This window comes from Pocillopora damicornis, chromosome 2, assembly GCF_964200805.1.
Source record: "Pocillopora damicornis chromosome 2, jaPocDami1.2, whole genome shotgun sequence".
Lineage (NCBI taxonomy): Eukaryota > Metazoa > Cnidaria > Anthozoa > Scleractinia > Pocilloporidae > Pocillopora > Pocillopora damicornis.
The window spans coordinates 29099957-29122456 of record NC_142671.1 but is presented as its reverse complement, the minus strand read 5'-3'; the positions used below and the strand labels follow the sequence as shown (position 1 = coordinate 29122456).

At 37.4% G+C, this 22500-nt stretch overlaps 1 protein-coding gene and 1 long non-coding RNA gene across 9 annotated transcripts in view; both read right to left on the bottom strand.

Moving 5' to 3' along the window:
* Positions 1–387, bottom strand: part of LOC113665642 (uncharacterized) — an 11367-nt gene extending 10980 nt beyond the window's left edge. For 7 of the 8 annotated variants that reach the window (XR_016184364.1, XR_016184366.1, XR_016184367.1 and 4 more), the window contains exons 1-2: positions 256–387; positions 1–102 (exon numbers count right to left, since the gene is read on the bottom strand). The exon at positions 1–102 is cut by the window's left edge and continues 16 nt beyond it. This is a non-coding gene — a long non-coding RNA (uncharacterized LOC113665642). The remainder of the gene's footprint in view (positions 103–255) is intronic. The other variant, XR_016184365.1, reaches the window with a different exon arrangement.
* A 5878-nt stretch (positions 388–6265) lies between these two features.
* The window catches only part of LOC149050711 (uncharacterized), a 42265-nt gene continuing 26030 nt past the window's right edge, over positions 6266–22500 (bottom strand). Inside the window, exons 13-26 of the mRNA XM_089193098.1 lie at positions 20155–20235; positions 18580–18648; positions 18058–18129; positions 16112–16183; positions 15003–15074; positions 14468–14539; positions 13761–13826; positions 12575–12646; positions 11748–11819; positions 10610–10684; positions 9349–9420; positions 8138–9158; positions 7637–7718; positions 6266–6499 (exon numbers count right to left, since the gene is read on the bottom strand). Of these exons, the coding sequence (XP_089049224.1) occupies positions 6279–6499; positions 7637–7718; positions 8138–9158; positions 9349–9420; positions 10610–10684; positions 11748–11819; positions 12575–12646; positions 13761–13826; positions 14468–14539; positions 15003–15074; positions 16112–16183; positions 18058–18129; positions 18580–18648; positions 20155–20235 (2119 nt within the window). The 3' untranslated portion in view covers positions 6266–6278. The remainder of the gene's footprint in view (positions 6500–7636; positions 7719–8137; positions 9159–9348; positions 9421–10609; positions 10685–11747; positions 11820–12574; positions 12647–13760; positions 13827–14467; positions 14540–15002; positions 15075–16111; positions 16184–18057; positions 18130–18579; positions 18649–20154; positions 20236–22500) is intronic.

The window sequence follows — 22500 nt, the reverse complement described above, 5'->3', positions numbered from 1 at the left end:
TTCAGTTCATATGGATCAACATCAGTCAAAGGGACTGTGGTCCTGTTTGGGAGAACCACAAATCACACCACAACATCATATATTACTCTAAGGATCATGTCACTGAAAAAAAGGGAAGTTAGAGAACCTCACATCACCTCTAATCCAGATTAGTTTGATTTATAAATCATGTCTACTTTACTGCAACTAATGATTCATAATATGTTAAGTATATCTACTGTTGCCCGTGTGAGTTTTTTGAAGGGTGAAGCATACCTCAGACTAGGAATATCAAGAATATTTGCCATGTTTGTTAAGTCAAAGTCTATGTCCTGTAAAGAATAAAACAAAAACAAAATTTACAATAAGCTGAATCATATACCCAATTTGATTGGATTTTACTTTCAATCTATCTGAGAACAGAGGCATAGATTACATCACCACGAACAACATTTTACTTCCCTATAATATAAAACCATTGGATTCCTTGTTACAGTCTGTCTAGTCAGTAACAGATCACAGATAATGACAAAATGTGGTGACACATCAGTGACACTCGGTTGCAACTTAAGAGCCACTTTTTTTTTCCTACCACAGTTTGACATCTGTGGTCTGTAACTGAACAGACCTACTGCAAAATGGAATGTATTTGTTAAATATCCAACTTGATTCAGTTTGTAATAAAGTATTGACAACCTAAAAAACAACTTTTCTTGTCAAAAATTTGTGTTTTAATTAACTTTCAACTTATCGGTCTGATAAGAAAGAAGACTGGCACCCCACCCACAGGAGGAGGAACAGTTGGAATGAGAGGGCACAAAATCACATGCAGACTTCCACAAAGCTGAATGGGATGAAAAGAAAACCATAAGAAAACAGCAGGATAATAAATGAGAATTCCAGTTTCAAACAACTCATGCAGGTAAAATGTTGGAGATCTTCAATGCCAACACTGACACCCTTGACAGATAATGCAAAGTCTGAATCCCCAGTATAACTAAAGCAATGACAATAAAGACAGAAATTAGAAAATTTTGAAAAAAAATTTGCTATCTTTTCTAAATTCTGAGATCAAAATTTAAATTTTCACACTGTTTGCTATACATTTCATATCATTTTAGCACTGAGAATTTGGTGTAAAACCAGAAAATACAAACAATGTTAAAGTTGAGGCAATCTATCAGAGCACAAATGCCTAACTATCCATACAAATTGGGTGAGATAATTCTAAAATTATCACCACTGATCAGTGTTACCACCAGTGCCTTTGTTTGGAGGCTTGGCATATTAACTCTGCCCAGGCTCCTTTAAATTGTGATGATGATGGTTTGCTTCCTGACGCCTATTTACACCTCATCAGAAAAAAAGGCCGCTAATTAGTGATCATATAAAAGGACCTCTTGTTGCAGCATTTATATCACCCCTGATGAAGGCACTAGACAGGAGTGTCGAAACGTTGGGTCTATGAGTTGTAACTTCTTCGGTTACATTCATTAAATCTGTAAACCAGAGTAGCATCAAACCATGTCTAACTTTGTATGTGGTTTTAGGAGGGCTTATAAATGGAGGGCCATACAAACACAATGTAATATCAGACAAGGTTTAAATTAACCAGAACAGAAAAAGTACAAGCTCTAGCAGCACTGATCAAAATATGTATATTTGCATTAATAAATTGAATTAATTTCAATACATTTAGAATAAACTTAAATTAAAAACTAACAACACAAACAAAACAAGAATATAACAAAAAGGAAGTTTAGACTTTGATTTCCTTGAAGCTTGTCTTTGCTTCTTTAATGAAAATAATAATGTCCAATTTACAACAGCATGGCTTCCTGCTTATTACTACATGTAAAACAAGAAAAGCTAGAGAGGTGCTTATATCCAAGGAGGGAGGAGGGGTAGCTTATAATTAGATGTATGTTTTGTTTACTTTCTTGCATTGATTAGCCCACAAAAAACTTAATGTAGCTCAACCAATTCTTAATGTCATGATTCAGAGTTCAAATGCATGGAAATATGTTAAGTAAATTTATGTTTTTTAAAAGAAAGATAATGAATGCTCTTCTTTTTTCCAGTTGGTTCACATGAAATAAATCATGCCAATTCATACATTCTCTTGGAATGAAAATGTACACTAAGGTGACTATAATATTTAAGGAAAGTGCTTACAGAACTGAACTGTTATAGATTGAAAGGCAATCAATATCACAGAGGAAATCTGTTATTTGTTCTAATTAATTGCAAATTCTTCATTTTAAAATTATTTTTCTTAATCAAGGTTCATTTAGTTTTATCTCAAATTCATTTTCTACACCACACAGTTTATAAATAACACATATTCTTACATGTAAGTCTCTTTGTCTACAAGAAAGTGTTCCAGAGAACAGAAACATGCTCTGAGATTTTGAACTGATTATGATAAAACTTGTTGAAAAAGATAATTAAGTGAGATATTCCAAAAGCAAGAGAAATTAACATTTCAGCCTTTTAATTTGAGGGGATAACGTTTAATGCCTGAAGAACACAACTAAAAATTCAGTTTCTCAATCTCTATTTTAGCTAAATTAAATTAACATCACTTGGACCACGCCATATTTCGTGGTGTTTATTGTGTCTAACGAAAACAAAACCAAAAAAATTGAACGGTTGGTGCATATTAGGGTAGTTCATTTGAGTTGGAGGACATTGTTTTGTCCATCACCCCAATCCTTAGTGATCAGTGCAACATTTGTCAGAAGATGAGTAAGTAACGTTCCTATGTAATAAGATACATTTCATAGACATTGAATCGGTTGAAAGTTCTTTGAAGATCTCTCACCTGTGAGGGGTTCTTGGTAAACATTATTATTTCATCATGGTAGAAAGACGTTACTGAACACATCCGATGTATAAAGTGAAGATGAGACGAGTTTTTAGAACAGGTCATCATCATCTGTCATCAAATGTAACACAACTGTCGAAAAAAACTGACTATTCAGTGCGACATCGACTCTTTCAATTCTAAATTCACGGCAACTCGTCCGCCATTTTGAATATGACTGCTAAGAAACTGGGTTGAGAGCTAGTTTAGGCCAATCAGAAAGAAGACACTGTGTTAAAGGAAATCTGGGTGCTTAACTCCGACGAATCTGGATTTTGATTTTGAAATCGGGAATTCGGATTTTGCGTTAAAACATGAAATCCAAGAACGACTTTCAAAGCTGAGAAATCCATCCTCAAAATGGATCTCAATTAAGAAATCCAACTCCGGATCTCATGGATATCTATGTTTTGCGTTCTTCCGGGAAATCCCAAAAGGATCTATTCTAGGAGGGGTCTCAATGTGGTTAACCGTTGGCTATAAAAAGAAAAAAAAATTAGCTTTTTAGATTAATTAGATTTTTTAATGGAAATCCACCTTAGGGAAAGATTTTTCAGCGTCGAAATCCGTTTTTGTTTTGCATTTTTACTGCAAAATCCGAAATAAGTATTTCAAGATTTAACTCCGGATTTACAAATCGAAAGCACCCAGAACTTTAGAGCCGCTTTCCAAATATTCCACAAGTATTCGCAGTTATTTTGGACTCTTTTGAATAGAAAAATGAATAAGATTTAAATCATTCTTATGATTCATTTTCAACAAAATGCATCTAAGTGATGTACGCTCAGGGGCGTGCATCACGTGAGTACCTGGGCATGAGTATGATAGATAAGCCGATAGACAAGGTTTAAAAGAACCGTTCCAACTATTATAGACTTACTTTTTTGATGATCATTGGTTTGATGACGGCAGTGGAAAGACAAAAATACTGTCTATTCTTCTTAAAAGAACTTTGCACACAACAGTGTATCTAAAAATTACATTTCTACTGCCGTGTTTTCAGATTTCAAAGCAAAAAAAATCAAGAGGTAAGAAGTTGACTATCGACGCTGCTATTTTCAAAATCAACATAGTAATCTGGCCGCAAGCTATCGACTCGTGAAAACCACATCCAGCAGTTCACAAGCAGTTCCTGGCCAGAACGAACAGCCAAGAAATCGTCGTAGCAAAATTTGAAGGAGAGATCATTCGTTTGAAGGAACTGTGTACACACATGGAAATTATAGTTGAGAGACTGAGACGAAGACCGCTGTTTTTGTATAATAAAGTGTAAAGTAAGTAATTCAACAATTAAAGGAAGATGAACCACCTTCGATCTGAATTTACAGGTACACTAACAGTACTATCACTGAAACAGAATAGTGCCGCTAATTGGTGTAGGAGCATTTATTGCAATGAGGGTGTTTCATATTCGGTAGGGGTGATTATTAGAACAACAGCGCTTATTAACAAAAACGAATTCGAAGGGGGCCCTTCTTAGAGGGTGCTTATTAGAGAGGGGGCGCTGAAATTTTTTATATTTATTTTTAATTAGACACTAAATGGCTTGACAATAAATTATGAAACGTTTCACACTTTTTATAACATTCTCACTTGGGTTTTCACTCCTGTGATAGTTTTTTTTCTTCTATTTTTGCGCAAGCTCCTACAAAATTTTAACTTAAATCGTAGGTTAACAACAAAGGTGAATAAATAAAGGCGCCAGATGAAAATACATTATCTGACCTGTGCACTTGATATATGTGTGTAGTGGAGTAAATACGATTAGTGGCGTAGCATTGTAATAACAATTAAGCCACCTACTAAAGAACATGCTAGGACTAAAGTCAACAAATAACGAGTAATATATGCAACTGAATGCTGAGTAAATAGTTAAATAATGTTTATAAGTAGTAATAAATCTAATAATATTGAAATAAAATCAGTTGCGGAAACTTCTGACGACACTGGAAACGCAACACGGCCGTAAACATGCTTTTACGATTATCTATTTAGCAAACCATACGAACTTCCTTTCTCCTGTAGCTGTTTTTACTTGTCTACAACATCTCAGACAATCAAAAAATAAAAACAAACATTGCGGGCTCGCACTAGTCACTGTCATACCTTATATGAGTTATTCTCTAATGCTCTTGGTTAAGTAAATGCATCATTTTCATGATATAACGGTATATAACCTTTCTTTTACTAAAACGATAACTAGAACTAAAGAGGACTTGATGAGTCAATGCTAGCAATTACAGACGTGTATCCAGCACCATATCATCTTCTTCGTAATGTCCTGTTGAATAACAAAGTAACTCATTATCATGATACTTTAGTTAACATTGTCGCTTGAAACAAATAACTAAGAGTTTTGGAGTATTGAAGAATATTTCCTTTACCCAGACTGATAAGTGAGAAATTTATACTCCAAAACTTTAAATTTTGGCGAAAATGGAGGGTGGCAAAACATACCTTCGTCCATAACTAGCTGCTGCTGTCGTGGAGATTTATCTTCCGAGGACCCATCACCCTGCGGTTGGGAGTCCCCGCGAGCTTCTTTTGACTTCTCGTCTCCAAGTTGATTTTGGTTGAGTTTTTCGTACTCTCCTTTTGGCTTTTCAGTTTCCAGTTGCTCTTGTTTAGGTTCCTGATTCTCTCCTTTTGGTTTTCCTTGCTGCAGTTGGTCTTTCATATGTTCTTCATGGCCTTCTTTTGGTTGTTCATAATCCAGTTGCTTTTTCTTAGAATCTTCATCGTCTCCTTTTGGTTTTTCTTGTCCAATTTGCTCGAGTTTAGGATCCTTATGTTCTTGTTCTCGTTCTTCTTGATCACAATCAACTTGCTCCTTTTCGGTTTCTTCTGGGTGTTCTTCTTGCTCCTGCTCATCTTGTTTATTTTGCTCTTGTTGCTGTTCACTTTCTTTTTCATTTCTTTTCGACTTTTTCTTCTGTTTACCCTCATCTTTTAGCTCATCAGGCTCTGCATGGTCGACGTTCGGTTGTTTTTCTTCTTCCTCTTCTTGAGTGCCCGGTTGTTTGGATTCCTGGTCGTATCCTTTAAGCTTTCGTTCAGGTTTTCCATCGTCTTCATTTAGCTCCTGTTTTTCTCGTTGCGTTTCACTTACTTCTTTGTTTCCCTTTGAATCTGCTTGATGATCTTGTTCAACTTCATGCTTTTTAGGGGGTTCTTCATGGTCATCTTTTGGTGCTTCGTTTCTTTTAGATTCATCTTGCTGCTGTTCAGCGGGTTCTTTTTGGCATTGTTTTGGTTCTTCGTCTTGTTCACGTACAACTTGCTGCTGTTCTGTGGCTTCTTCTTGGCATTGCTTTGGTTCTTCGTCTTGTTCACGTACAACTTGCTGCAGTTCTGTGGCTTCTTCTTGGCCTTGTTTTGGTTCTTCGTCTTGTTTACGTTCAACTCGCTGCTGTTCAGTGGGTTCTTTTCGGCCTTATTTTTGTTCTTCGTTTTCTTCACATTCAACTTGCTTCGCTTCAGTAGATTCTTCTTTTGCTTGTTTTGGTTCTTCGTCTTGTTCATGGTCAACTTGCTGGGATTCAGTAGGTTGTTCATTGTCTTCGCCTGATCCTGCATGTTGCTCACCATCTCCTTGTTCTTCTTGCGATTCATCCTCACTATCGTCAGCGCTCTCAACTTCCTCTTGGTTTTGTACTGTGTTCAATAAAATAAACACAAAAAGGGAATAAGATTAAGAAGTGTTTCCTCGGGTAGTTGTGGTTGGCCAAATCGCCAAATTTTTTAAACGAGCTACATCGTGCTTTTTGCTCTTGGTGACCGCATTTTGTAACTTCTCTGTCCTTAATCATTTACGCTCCGCTTTTGCTCTTTCCGAATATATCTTTGTGGCTTTGATACCTTATTAAAACCATTATTTGAAAAAGTTTCACGGTCGACCAAACACTTAGCCTATATTGCTGTGCGTCCGTTTATTCATAGCTCACAGATGACGTCAAAATGCCGGTAACATCAAAAACGTGGTGCACTGGACTCAGCCGAGTAAGTCTGATGTTCTTAGCCTATTTCGACTTTTTCTGTGAGCGATTTTTATAGGTATCTATTTGTTTTACGATATGAAAAGCGAAATATTGTTAGTGGTGACAAAATCTATAAGTCTTCCCTCCACTAAATAATAATTAACAATCAGTCAAAATAGGATTAAGCATATTACATATCAAGAGAAATTGCGGTCATTAAAGTGACTCAAAAGATGGTTGTCTGTAAACTTCATATTGAAGATTCAAATACTTTTCACACGTTTCCTAAACTGGCAAAAAGGTCGAACCGACTTGCTTCAAAGTTACATGAATGCTTTTCTTTGGCTTTTCAATCTGTTTCGCTCTTGGTTTTGAATGCTAGGTGTTGCGTCCTGAAATGTGTTTTAGTCTGTGGAGAAGCGAATGGTGCGTACCTTCTTCGATAACTCTCATCTCTATTCCCTGATCTTAAACTGACGAAAAAAATACAAGCAAGCGGACAAAACATCAGCAATAACAAAACTAGTCATTCATGAGGCAACGTCTTTTTTTATCATTTGAGGTTGAGTCTACCTATGTGTTTACATGAAATACACAAGCTCGCGCGCCGCTAAATACATACATCTGTTTCTTATTCATATAGGTAACAAAAAGTATCTCTTGGCTTACGAACCGATCTGATTGATTAACGCACGGTACATCTGCTCTAAAACCTGTTTTAAACGTGACTTTATAGCATGAAACCAAAAAATTAAAGAACGCGAAAACTACTCACCAGAATAAAGAAATATTATTTAAAAGTGTCAAAAATTACCTTCCGCATTTTGATTTCGGCCGAGTTTTGTCATCAGATAATCCCACAATGGTTGGAGTTTGGCTCTGATGACACCTCGGACCTTAATACATCGAAACAAAACACGAGGTTGTAATCAGTAAATAGTGCTTCCTCACCAGTTTTTAAACCCTTAGAGTCTTTGATTTCCCCACAAATGCGCAAAATACTTTTTTTGCAGCTTTCCAGCCACTCTCAAACTGAGTGTGATACAATGAAACGTGTACGTTTTTCATACAGAAGAGAGTTCTGAGTCAGAGGGATCTCAGAAATGGCGGAAATCAAGGTTATCAGCTAATATAAAATACGGTAAAATTATACACAGTGAGACACTTCATGGCGGTCCGTGTTCCACTTATTTATTCTTGTCGAATTTAGATGTGATCTATGATCTGTAATCTGTGAGTGATGATATAAATGCAAAATTTAACTTATCGGCTAAATATATACTTTTCCAACCGTTCAAGTTATGAGTACATGTACCTGTGGGGTAGACAAGGTGTAGAGAATGGGATTGATGGCAGAGTTAACCGGCAGAACAAAGACTGTGATCCAAACTGCGAGGTCACCAGGTGTACGGAAGGATTTTTCCAAGAGGGACCTCATTCCAATCGCCACAATAGGTAGCCAGCAGACACAGTCGGTAAGAACAATGAAGAACACTCTTTTGGCGAGCGAGGCCTCCCTCCTTAGATGGGTTGCCCTTGCCTTGGCTTTCATTCTCCTCTCTCTTTCGGTCTCTTGCTTAGCCATGCGCCTACTTGATGCGCAGGTCTTATAGATTATCATCGTATATGCCACAACGACAAAGAGTACAAGGATAAAGTTTAAACCCACAAACATGGCAACAGAGTATTCCCAGCCCGACGACTTATCAGTGGAAAGCTGTAATGGCAAACATACAACTGATCTGCCATAAAAGTGATGACCTTTCTGGCGACTACCGAAGTAGTCAAAGCCCACCGTGGGAATAAATGCAATTATGCCACCAACAATCCAGATAAGGAAGCACAAAAGGTGCGTAACCTTAAGTGTAAGGGACTTTCCACGATAGGGGAACAGAACATTTTTCATCCGGTCGGCGGAGAGCAAACAAATCGTCATTACAGACACCTCACTTGACAACACGGCAATGGCACCTGTTATCTGACATGTCAAACTTGAACGCCAGTAATAGTCATGCAAATAATACTCCCCTGCCCAAATGGCATCCACCACACCTATAGTTATGAGGTAGACACCCATAAGTCCATCAGCCCCAGCCAAATGTATCAACATGATGGACTGTATCTTGTTTTTCTTCTTCTTCTCCCTAAACACCAACCGCCACACAATGACAAACACAGCACCAACCAATGACATGATTCCAATCACCCAGAGGCACTCCCTAGGAGCTCGATTTCTGAACAAAGTTTCACAACTGGCGAAGCTGTCGACATAAGCAAAGTCGCAATCTGCGTCCTCCTTCGTCAAATGGCAACACATCAGGTTGGTGTCTACAGTCCTACGGTTCATAAAAATAGTTCAAATGAACAACAAAAGGAAAAAAAGACAAATTTAATCCGTCACAGGATCTAAATTTTTAAGAAAATGAAAGTGTGATAGTAATACTCTAAGTGCAGTATAACTGGGCACTGTCGAATGAAATTTTTCAATTTTTACTCCTCGCATCTAGAATATTCCACTTGACTTACGCAGTTATTAGATTCTTCATGTTTGAAAAGAAACCCTCCGGTAGTTCTCGCATTTCGTTGAAATGGAAGTACCTGCAAATGGAAAGCAATTCAGGCAAACTTTGCTCGCTAATTCTTGATTACATCGACATCTTTAGTCTATTAATCACAACCATTACAAATTCCTCAAATCTCATTGGTGCATTCGCAGCTTCACTTTTCAGTAATCATTCTGTACAGTTGTAATAGGACAGTGCAATCGGACAGTTGGTTGTAATCGGACAACTGTAATCGGACAGTTGAAGCAGCCAATCACGCTAACTCCACTCAGCTAATCCGCCAATCGCAGAAATTATCAAAATAACCAAAGCAACAACCAGTTATCCAAAGAAAAACTGGGAAATTTTTAAAATGGAGGAATTTTTAACTAAATACATTGTCTCCACTGGAGATATTTGTTTAAGATGCATTTTTTTTTTCGGAAATTGAAATGGTTATGATTAATTGGTAACAGGACTTCTTGTCGTCCAATTCTGTCTGTAATCACACTCGTGATTAACAAATCGGACTTCCACTTCGCGCTCGTCCGATTTTGTTGATCACTCGTATGATTACAGACCGAGTTAAACTCCGCTCGGTCCTATTACCATTATGTATAAATCAGTTTTTCGGCTATCTCTTTTTCCTTTTCCCGCCCAATTCTCAACAACTATTTGATAGAAAACTAACATCGAAGACGAGTAACTCGTCACTGATTACGGAAAACATACTTACACAGGCTATGCCAAAGTGTCTTTACTTGTTATACTGATATGCTTTTAATACTCCAATGAGTACATGGTGCACTCATTTCAAATTTAGGCAGAAAAGAAGGGTCGCTCATTACAGAGAGGGTACTTTATGAGGAGGGGCCCTCCCTTAAGTTTTTCCTAAACTTTTTCTTGTGACCAGATATGATCGTCCCAAGGAGTTTTACATTGGGCGTAAATAAAAGTATAAATCGTGCATTAGTGTACAAAGCCGATCCTGACTTCTAATAGCGGTACAGTTGGTACTCTTAGCATATAAGTAGTAGTGGTATGTGTGTGAAAATCTTTAATTACAATTTCCTTTTTAAACAATTCGGCGAGTGGTATCACTCATCCATTCATTACTGAAAATGGGGGAGGGGTGCTAATCCGTGAGTTTACGGCACGTGAAGGTCGCACCAACAATATCTGTCTCCCTTGAACTCAAAGTAGTTTGAATACACCAGGGATACTATCAGTTTCCTCATACTCACAGGAATCGAATAGTTGGGGCGACATCTTTCAAATGTTCGTTGGTAATGGCACGGATATTGTTGAAATAAAAATTCCTACAGAACGATGAAACAGTGAAAAGTGTAGAACGTCAATTGACAAGTTTTAAAGCATAAATTAAAACAACACTGGACAGAAAATTAGCCAAGGATGGATGGCAATATCTTCCATTTGTTCAAAATGTTCTGCGACGAGAAAAGAACCTCACCGTACATTGGACAGTGCGTCATACAATAATGTCACATAAGTATTTTTTACGAATTTTCATATTACTGAGAAGTTCATCAAAGTGACAGTTCAGTTATCAAGAATGAACAAAATGTTTCCTATATAAATGAATAAAGGGGTACGTTTCTAAAGAAACTGTGGTGCTGCGTCGGTGGGAGAATATAGCAAGTAATTTAGTGTTAACAACTAAGTTGAAAACGTAAATTAGCCACCGTAAAGGGTAAAAAAGCTGACGTTTCGAGCGTTAGCCCTTCGTCAATAAGGACTAACGCTCAAAACGTCAGCTTTTTTACCCTTTACGGTGGCTAATTTACGCTTTCAACTTAGTTGTTAACACTAAATTACCTGCTATTTCTTATATAAGTCGCAATTGATAATACAGCTCCAGATCCATTTCCATCCGCGTGGCCGATGTCGATTTAAACAACCTCATGTGTATTGTCATGCATACCCTCGAGAGGTTTTCATGGTAGAAGTCTTTGCAAACTCAGTGTTTGAATCTGGAAGGGGATACCTTAGCAGGATCTTGTTTTTGGTGGTTAAAGAGACCTGGTGTCTCTCAAGTTTTTGTCTGATTTGCCTTTTGGTGGTTCACTCTTCTTCTGGTTGATATGATCTCTTAGTCAGCCTGTTTTCACTTTCACTATCGCAAATATTTCGTCGTCCATCACACATGGTTTTATCCATAAGGTATGATCTGTCCTCGGGGGTAGAAGATTGTCCGTGCCTTTGGTGTGCAGCTTTGTGGGTCTCTTGATCTCCCTGAGCCGAATTCGTCTCAGATAACGGACATTTCTGAGATTCTTACAATTGCATGCTGACTAGACCCTGGCTAATTTTTCAGTACCTCGCTACCGTTATTTAGAAGAAAGTCTAGAATTAGATACTTACATAGACATCATGTTTTTCATGCCCTTAAAAACTTCACGCGGCAGGTACTTGATATTGTTTTCATAAACAGCCCTAGAACAACATAGAGGGCACATCATTATAATCAAAAATGTAGAAAAATTTAGAGGTAAACACGTATTTACTTTAACTTGCGCTATCTTTATTGATTCTTAAATGCCCTCTCCCTCTGATACTTTCAAAAACTATCCGATTTTTAAAATATGAATAATAAAAAGGTACAAAAAAAACCTCACAGCCAGGAATGCGTAAAAGTTAGACTGATATGCAGTTTGCGGTTACCTTGCTGAAAATGTCAAAACTTAGCGCATACTTATATTTGGACTACTCTAGAGAGCATTGTTTCATTGATCTGTTGAATTTTTAGGAGGGTAAGGGATAGAATTACTACATCTCTAATTCTCTTCTTTTTCAGTCTTTTTCTGGAGAAATCAGAGGTGACAGTTGCTATCTTGGATGACAGAGCATCTTTTTCAGAACTCTGCTAAGGTTTCTGAGCTTTATCCAATCAAAGTACATTGACTTAAAAATTTAGCGAAAAGTTGGACAAAAGGGGTGGGAGGAAGAGAGAAAGGTCTATTCGCCCTACTGACCCTTTGTAAAACTACAAAATTATTGATTACTTGTATTTTTGACAGTCACTCCTTCCTTGTTTTTGCAGTTGTATTTTCTCCAAACAGAATGTAAAAAAAGGAAGTTGAACAATTCGGCTAGCAAATGAATATCAATCAAAAATTGATTAAATATATATTTGGTCAAGAATAGCTACTTGTGCAGTCAGGTATGATTTCTATCGAATGTTTACTCACAGTTCCTCCAGTTTGGACAGGCCTTGGAACTGATCAGGTGACAGGTGTACGAGGCTGTTGTTATCCATGTATCTACACAATAAAATGCACGAGGCGCTCGGTATAATTACAGTATTTGATGGGGGAGTATTTATTGACTGGAATCGTATTTGGCAACATACAGCTGACTGCGAAACTTACAGATTCTTAAGTAATCTTGACCCAGCTTTATCTTCTAAGGACTTTAAGGATAATTTAGTCCCCAACCCTGTCTCGTATTATAGAAACTGTTGCATCCTTAATTAAAGTCAGAGGGGTTAAACATGCTTGTAATCGAAACCTCCTTCGAAAGTGTATTGGTGCCTTGATATTCGGCAAACTGTTCTACTGCTCATCAGTGTGCTCCAACACTTCTTGAAAAAACATCCCATAATGTATTTGGACCTAAAAGTTGCCGCGTGCATTGTGACAAGAACAATTAATTAAGTTCCATCATGTTACGCCTTCACTGAAAGGACTATGCTAGCCGCCAGGTAAAAAATGGTTCAAACTTGGTAACGCTGATGCAAAATTTAAATGAGTGATCGGACATGCGCTCATTTACTTTTACACTCAAATTAAAGCTCGTATTTCTAATCGCATCACCCGGAATTCTATGCTTTTCATTTAAAAACCCTTTTCTGAAACATTTGGAAAAGCTGCAAGAAAAATGTTAGTTAAAAACTGGAATTTATAGATCCTGTGTTTTCATTTAAAATCCCAAATAAACTCAACATTGACGAAAACGTTTTGAAAGCCGCTAGAGAATTTAATACATTTTTTAAGAAAAATAACAATTGATCGTTAAAGTTTAATTTGGGTTAATCATTAATCATAAGCGATCTTTCCTAGTGTATGGTCATTGTAAAAGCCCTAAAAGGAGGGTGCTATTTAAGTATTGTACGGGATGTGTTGTGTCATATTTTGTTCTATCACCTTAAACAATTTACTCTTGGTAATTCTTAGTTGATAGCATCTCTCCCCAAAGTAGATGTATATTTTTCACTTTTTACTAAATTAACATCCTTAAATAAATTTCTATGTCATAAGAAGATGCCATAGAAATAGCCCGTACCGGAGCTGATTTTGGCCAACGCTTCTTTTAATTAATTATAATGCTCATTATCAAGACACCTACTGCGTTACATTACAAATGTGAATCACTTACAATATTTCTAACTTGGACAGATTTGTGAACCTTGGCAAGCGCTGAAGTTTGTTACTGGAGAGAAAGCTAAAGTAATATATAGAATGAAAAATAAGTCAGTTGAAATAGAATTTGAGATTCTTGGAAAGGTTCTCGTTCTCCCCGAATAGGAGGGACTTTAACTTTATTGAAATAAGACCCAATTGGTTCTGGCAAAGCTATTTTAAGGAATTATAAAATTTTACACATTTTTGCTAAGCACATAAACTGTTTACTCCTGATGCTGAGAATTTAGGTAAAATATACCATTTGCACGTTCATAGTTAACATGGGCGTTTTCATATCATGACATCACTTTTCAGTACTGATGCACCAAACTACGATAGGTCGCTTACATTACAAATCAATCTTTACGGAGTTCCCTGCTTAGTCAGCGAAAAACTTATAGTCACAAGTTACGTGAAAATAAAGGCTGTGTGAGACAATTGAATTTAATATTGACCTCTTTCTTTCAATTGTTCTTGATTACCAAAGCCACCAAAGTTAGCATTATTTAAGCCAGTTGAGCATATGGAGTTTACTTTCATTAGCAACTTGAAATAATCCCAAAATCCAAATTCGCGAAGCTCTGTTTTTAAATGGTCATAATGCAAGTTTGCTGTAAGCGCTATGAGAAACTGTGCATTATATTTTCCTTTGCTGTGGAGTTTGTACGGAATGTCACTTACAGCCTTTTCATCTGAGTGAGGTTGCCAAAAATATCCATGGGCAGACGCTGAATTTTGTTGTTTGACAAATTCCTTAGAGTATATATCGAGATAAAAGTAAGCTAAATAACAACTAAAGAGCTTAAATCCTATTTTAAGTATGGGCTGAGAATCCGCCCCTTAGGTCTTCTGGTATGAGCTAAACAAGAGCCAAACGAGCCAACCAGTTATACACCGTAACGTGTTTTTAGATTTAAATTAGGCGAATGGAGATACCCCGATACCCCTGATCCCAAAACAATGGCCAGGAATAACCAATATGTAGCAGATTCACCTAGTGAAAAAAAACCTCTAGGCAGTAAACTGATAGACGTTCGTTTGAGACAATAATTAATGTAGGCTCACCGTACGCATTCTGAGATCTGAAACCAAATAGCACTACTCATTGAGTCAATTCATCTGCCGATTAATTATCTATAGTGTACCTGTAACTTTGCTTTTATTTGCTTTTCTTTTTTTTTTTTCTTTTTTTTTTTTTACAATTAATTTTACTTACAGTTCTGTCAGGTTGGTGTTGTTGCTAAGTAGTCCTCGAGGCAAAAACTGCAACTGATTGTAGGACAAGTCCCTAACAATAACATAAGCGGGGAGCGAGGTGAATAGAACAAGTCAGAAGTTGCAGGTAACAAAATTTTTAAAGTAATGGGACAAATGTCCCTGACTAAAATAAGTTTTCAAGTGCTATAAATAGATGTTATGCCCACTACTATGGACGTCGACTTTACTTGAACCGTATCGGGAAAATGATCTTGATATAAGTTTCGACTTTGACCTTTCCATCGAAAATTACTGTATTTCTCGTCCAACAAAATTTATTCAACAACACTTTACTGAATTTTAAATCAGACACGGTTTGATGCACACTCCTGTCTAGTGCCTTCATCAGGGGTGATGTAATCACTGCAACAAGAGGTCCTTTTATATGCTCACTAATTCGCTGCCCTTTTTTCTGACGAGGTGTAAATAGGCGTTAGGTAGTAAGCCGCCATCGTCACGATTGAAACGAGCGTGGGCGGAGTTGAGATGCCGGTTTCCAAACAAAGGCGCTGGTGACGTCGATTAGTGGTAATAGTTTTAGACTCATCCCACCCAATTGTATGGTTAGTCAGGCACGTGTGCTCCGACAAAGCTAAATTTTCTTCGTCAAACTGTGCGAAAAACACCACTGACATACTCGTCTGAGTCTCTTTTTTCAGTTCTAAGCACAATTTGATGTCATCTGCCATTTATTACTAAACAGAACCACGACAACATCTACTCTATTTATTTATGTAAAAGGTGGAGAAGGTGTTGGGAAAAAATTCCAATAGATGGTCCTTTTCATGGGGGCTTGATGTGTAATTCTCTAGACAAAGTTTAAAATTAGAGGCTCACAAATTTTTGTTTAAAATTTGCGAAGATCAGTCAAGTCTCTCTGCCCCTCCTCCCCCCCCCCCCTCCCCCACCTCAGCAAGCTCCTCATTCCCTGATATGCCTGTCTCGATTGCGCTCGGCAACTTTTGAGCATCTTTTGACGTTAGGAGCACACTTTTTGCGGTTATAGCAACCTTGAGCAATTGGTGCCTTTCTGAGCAATTTTTATGCACAGGATAGGTTGTTACTTACAATTCTTCCAAGGCAGACAATTCAAGAAATATTTTACGTGATAGCTTTTCTAGCTGATTGCCGCTCAACCGCCTACATTGGGAGAATAACAAAATAAAATTTAATTTTAAATTGAGCAAAATGTATTGAATTACAGTTTGTATTGGTAATCACATCATTTACTATTGAACTTTGTTGAAATAAGTGTTTAATTAAATACGAACACTTATTTAGACCAACAAAAGCCCCTTGGATCACTGCAGTTTTTAGTGTGGAAAATTAATAAGTGATATAATATAGAAGAAAGAAGGAAAAAATTGCATATTCCATATTCCGGACCATTGCATATTCTTAAATATGCAATGGTTCTTTCTCTACCAACTGGTGCAGTAAACAATCGTGGCTGCCAATATATGTTCTTACTCTACAGCCCGCCCTGCCTCGTCTTTCTAAGACCTTCTGTAATCGGAACGAACTCCACGCCTACGTCATTTTTTCATCGTTGAATCATCTATTTTCATTCCATGATGCTCTTAACGGCCACGGGAACCAAAAGACAGCATTAATAGCTACCACATAGAAGAAATGAGAACGTGTGGAGTTTTAGAACCAAAAGTTTCTGCCTTCTATAGCACCTCTTCTCCTTCTTCGGTAAAACTTGGCGCTTTATACGGACGTCTGCCCATACCGCATTGGCGAAGCTGTTAGTTCTTTTCTCTGTTGAAGAATTACTGGGAAGAGTGGAACTCTCCAGCTCATGTTATGTACCACTCGTATTCTTGTACATCTAATTGCCTGTTGACTGTGGCTATCATCCCTCTTAGGCTATCTAACTCGTATTCTTATCTATTTTTGGTTTTAGAAACTTTCAAGTGATTTGTTTCATTCACTGGCTCTTTTTTCCACGGTTCCATTGTCAATATTTTTTGCGGCTCCAAACCACGTTTTCCACATATTCAGTCACGAAGAAGCTCTCTTAACTGTGACTGGGTTGTTTTACGTGCAAACCCAAGACGTTGTTTTTAAACACGTTGGCCGTTATTTTCTCAGATCTCATTTCTGACTTCTGCGAAAGAAACTTTTCTTTCATTTGTTTTTGTTGATTTCTCTTGTTTTTAAGCCAATCAAAGCCCATTTGTAATTTTAACCTTGTGTTACAAATTTACAAACGAGTTACATGAGAAATGCAAGCTTTTGTAGCTGATTAGAACCGTGTAATAATTTCGTGTACCTATGTAATTATCAGTGTAATAAATCAGAAATTGGCTACGAATTGATCACGGCAGAAGGCATTTTCAGAAAGTGGAGCCAAAGAAGTAAAATCAGTATGTGGTAAACTGGACAATGTTGTCTTTATTGAAGGCTAGGGAAGAGGTTCAGTTTGTCACTTATTGTATTTCATATTTTCTTCATGATTATGTAGTTTAAATGGAAAAGCCTATTTTATTTCCTTTGACTCTGATAAAAAATCGCACTCATCTTGTCGAGAAGTCGGTGTTAACTCATAAACCATTTCCACCTCCATTTCAGGACTACTTCCATAGGGACGATCTTAGAATATAAACCATGGCCACGCTCGGGTTGTTTGGAATTTTTAGCATGGTCAAGTCGGGTGAAATCAGTTCTTCCTTTTAAAGTTATTTTCTTCGCCTTTAAATTGGTTCTGTGAACCAAGACGACTCAAACAAACCAATGGTCAGCAATGACGATTAAGTGATAGATACATTGTGTCTTGCTCCTTTGTTGGTCCTTCCAGTTAATGACTAACTCCTGATCAGAAATTGCAATTGACACTAAAGCCGACAGGTGAATATGCCACCAAGATAATCGGGTGGTGTAAGTGGACTAACTGAAGCGAGCTTTCCATACTGAAATGTTGGTCATTTCTTTAGTTCAGATTTTATTCATAGATGTATGAGCGGAAATTTTTCCGCCGATTAGTTAATAAGCAATCTAGTATCACTCACAGATATTTTAGTTTATCTTGCCCCGCAAACAAGTTTTCAGGTAACTCTTTGATGTTGTTGTTTCCCAGCCACCTGTAAAATGCGCAATTCTTTTCTTAGCTTCAGTCTGTCATGCCATGTAATTGGTTCTGTCGCTGAGGGTAAGCATAGAAATCTACCTACAGTATACTTTCAACAAGGACAATTCTAAGTATGACTGAATGACTAATATCGGTAATCATGAAATTGATGATCCCAGTGTTTTGAGGGCGTTCAGCTATCGATTAATTTTCAACCGACGAGAATTAGTGTTTCGGGGGGGAAGGGGGTGGAGAGATGGGGGGGGGATGTGTTTCAAGCCCCCGTTTTTAAACATTTGTTCTAGAAGATTTATACCAGCACTTTTAATTTTTCAAGTTCAGTTTGTTAGTGGGAATTCAATTTCATTTTCAAACAAACGCTATAAAACCTTTTTGGGAAAATGGGAAATCAATCCAACTCAGCGGAAGTCAACTTTCTAAAGCTTCAAGACCCATCACTTACAGATCTATTATCTTGAAACGCTGGAATATATCAGAAGGAAGAGTCTTCAGTTTGTTGAAGTCCAGGGTTCTGTGTAAAAATATATCGACATAAGGAGAGCAACAGATACGTTGGAATCTTAAGACGACACAACATTTCGGATTTTGAAGGACATGCTTCAACAGTTTGTCTGTCATCTTAAGTTTAATTTTTTCATTTTTGAATGGTTTTACTTTTTCACTTTTTCACTGTTATACTTTAAGATGATTGATCTGAGAAAAAAAACTGTCGAAACATATATTTCCGAATCATAATTGTTATGACTTTTTTTAAAATGCAATGTGTCTTCTGACAGTGTGGATGACCTCTAAAACCTTTTGAAATCAGTTTTGAACCCACAGAGGACGCGATAACAATAACAAAATGCTCGAATATATGTGGCTGTTAGCAGCTCGTCTTTGTGGTTTAATTGGCTGTTTCAAGTCCGAACTGCAAGAGGTGCATGTGTTCTTGAACGTCCCTCTAACCAGTACAGAGCAAACGTAGCAGACGGGGCCTAAATACACCTGTAACGTCTTACTACAGAGAAATGTTTTCAGAAGGAGGTAAGTAAATGATTTCCTGTAACCAGGAGTATAAATAAAAGGATCTGTGTGGCATATCGTGACTAAGTTTTAGTTCTTACGAAGAGACCCCTGAGAGTTTCACATCTCATATAAATTTGCGTTCATGAAAGTAGAAAGTACAAATCTTTTGAGGGTTTACGGTTAATTTTTTGGCCATTGAATGTTTGACCTTTGACTTCAATGAGCGGCTACAACTCGAGCTTCTAAGACCTCGGGCTCAACTGAGTGACTTTTAAGAACAACAGTGAAAAAATAAGTCAATGTATTATTGTTTTATTGACGTGAAGAGGCGAAAAGAAACCACTGGAAACTCATTATTTTGCTCTCTAATAAGCGCGAAATTTGAGTTTACAATCTTAATTTGAATTTTACCTAAATTACAATTATATTGACGAGAATCGGATTTCTGAAAATAAGAACGAATTAAATTGATTTGAAATTATTAGTTTTGGGTGCAACATTGTTGCCCGATGACTTAACCAACATTAGGAAGAAAAACATGGCTCGCGAAGTAAACATTCAAAAAAGCAATTCAAAAGGATAATACTCGATTTATCTGGAAAATGTTGGTAAGAACTTATTCTTTTTCTTAAATTTTCATCCTTTAAAAAAAAACAGTTTACACTTGCTTGACCTTGAGCATTCCTCGCCAAATAAAAAAAATATAAGATTATCTAATAAGGGATGTTTCTTATAGTGCCAGTATAAATTTTCTCTACAGTTTACTATTCCGTGGTTTTAATTTTCAGCCCCCGTCTTGTAAAAGGTTGTGTTGCTAAATGCAGTAAGGATCTTCAGCTTACTCATCTAAAGTAGAATGAAAATCCAAAAGTGCTTAATTGACAGAGTGGTTTGGTATTATCAACTGTGTTTATTAACTCATTTAATAACTTCAAATTACCCTGTTATACTCTCCCACCGACGCAGCACCACAGTTTCTTTAGAAACTTACCCACTTAACTTAACTTACAGGTTTTCAAATATGGGCCAATGCTGACGTTTAGGTAGTTGATCAGAGAACAAATACTTTAAGTTGTTGTTGTTCAGGTATCTGCATCGTCAACAAAGAAACAATATTAGTGGAACATTAACGGCCTAATTTGGTTTCTTCTGCTTTTATTGATAAAGACTTAAAACACAGACTGAAACATTTGCAGACCCCTCGTTGAATGTTAAAATACGAATAATTGAGTCATTATGATGAGATTTTCGGTAACTGAGTCGAGCACAGACTGATTGGCTTCTTGCATTCTCCTGGCGGATGGAGTTTATATGGAATATATGAAAATAACAAGAGAAAAAAGAGAAAAAAAATAACTTCTGAATGAAAAAAACTACACGTCCTTTGGTGCTTTTTTTTTAAGAGATTAAAACCTACTGCGACAGAAACCTATTACTTGGGCTCCTGACTGCGAGACATTACTGCGAAAATCACTCTCATCTTCAGACGATAAACCGTATATAATTCTTACGAAAACCTTCTTAGGAAGAAAGTTTTGATATTTTAAGCAATATCTGGCACAAACAATGCCTACTGCGGGTCTAAATTAAAGTTTCCTTTTCTCCAAGTACTTTTTACCGCATGGTATGACGTCAATGATACTATGGGGTTTTTCAGTACGGAAGGAAAATTCACTTACTCGATTCTGATCTGTTTGACAATTAATTTATACGATAAAACTTAGATTAAAAGCGTTATCCCTTGCCTGTCCAACTAGATTTACTTCTGTCCCCATAGTTGTGCTATTGTCTTCTGTTCAAATATCTGGGGGGTACAATGGCCGAAATTTTTGCCAGAGTACATGGAGTAATTAAAATAATTCAAAATGGCGTTTGTCGTCGGGCCATACTTAAGTTTTTTTTATAAAATATTGCGAAACAAATTTTTGCCGCCAAAAATCGCGTTAGCACTCAATGCCCGCTCACAAAACTCAGGTTTGAGGGAGGGAGAAACACAAGATGTAGTCGAGTGTTCCTCCCCACTAGTTCATAAATACATGCAATTTTTTTCACATGACAATTACAAAACAAACTGCTTATGGCGTGTGTTTTATGAATAAACGACATCCGAATTCACAGGAGCATGAAGATTGCCAGGTATGACAGCGCCGTAAAACCCGCCTTCTGTGACCGATGTGGCCTTCCACTCGACGCATTGGAAAGGATATCAAGGTAAGTTCTTGGTTTTTCAATCGAGGGGCGGCCGATGTAATTTCCGGGGCTTTCCTTACTGCGATGACCGGATATCGCCATAAGGAGCTAGCTGCGATGGATCTCCGCATGATTACAGTCGCTCTGACACCGTCATGATTAGCACGAATTTTAACAGTTATGCCAGTTTGGCTATATTTATCATCATTCCTTTTCTATTCTGTTTTTTTTTTTTGAACGCGAAACTATATATGCTAGTTATACGAGTGTTAACTGTGTTTGAAAACCCTCAAAACTCTGACCGTCCATTTCGTTTTCTCTTTGACAATTTTCGTCTCTGCTCAATTTAAAATAACGTAAATTACGGCGCTTGGCATGTTTACAAACCTTTTTTGGTTCTTCTGTCGCTACTTGCCGGCTCGCTTGTTCCGAAATTTCTTTTAAATTAACGAAAAAGCAAGATAGAAGTCCCGGAAAAGGTCGAACATATTACACTTTGGCAGATAACGTGACAGCTCTAGCTCAGCTCTAGGCCGACAGCGCGCGTTATATCCGAACTATATTATAAATTCTGATAGATACTGTATTTTTCAAAGCGTTTCAGGTGGCCGCCTTATCAGAATTTACGCGTAAACCCATGGCAACGTTAACTGGAGCTTGCATTGTAATTGATTCACAAGGTTGAATTTTCCTCACGAATTAAGAAGCACAAGATGGGGACTTCCTGCTTCTTGTCTTGTTTTTTGAAATACGCAGGAGCATGTGGTAGCTTAAGAGGTGTAACACGGTCTATGAGTCTTAAAAGTTTTGGTGAATCATTTTTTTAGCCAAGGCAGCCCTGCAAACTAATCGCAATTGAAGAAAGGCAGAAAAGCTACGGCCTCCGGTTTACATCAGCTCCATCATAGTTAATCGTCCCCTCGAGACATACTGTCATTGTTTCCCTCCCCCCCCTCCCCCCCCCCCCCCCTTTGGCAGTAGCCGGGGAAAGGAAAGAAAGAAAGAGAGGGATACTGGGAAGGACGTTGCCCTAGAATGAACAGCCTGGCCTAAAACTACCTAACTGCTTTAAGACATTTAGAAGAACGTGTTGAATTGTATTTTTCCAGTTCCAATTATCTTTACTACTTGTCATATAATGGAGCAGCTGCCTCGGTCGAACTTT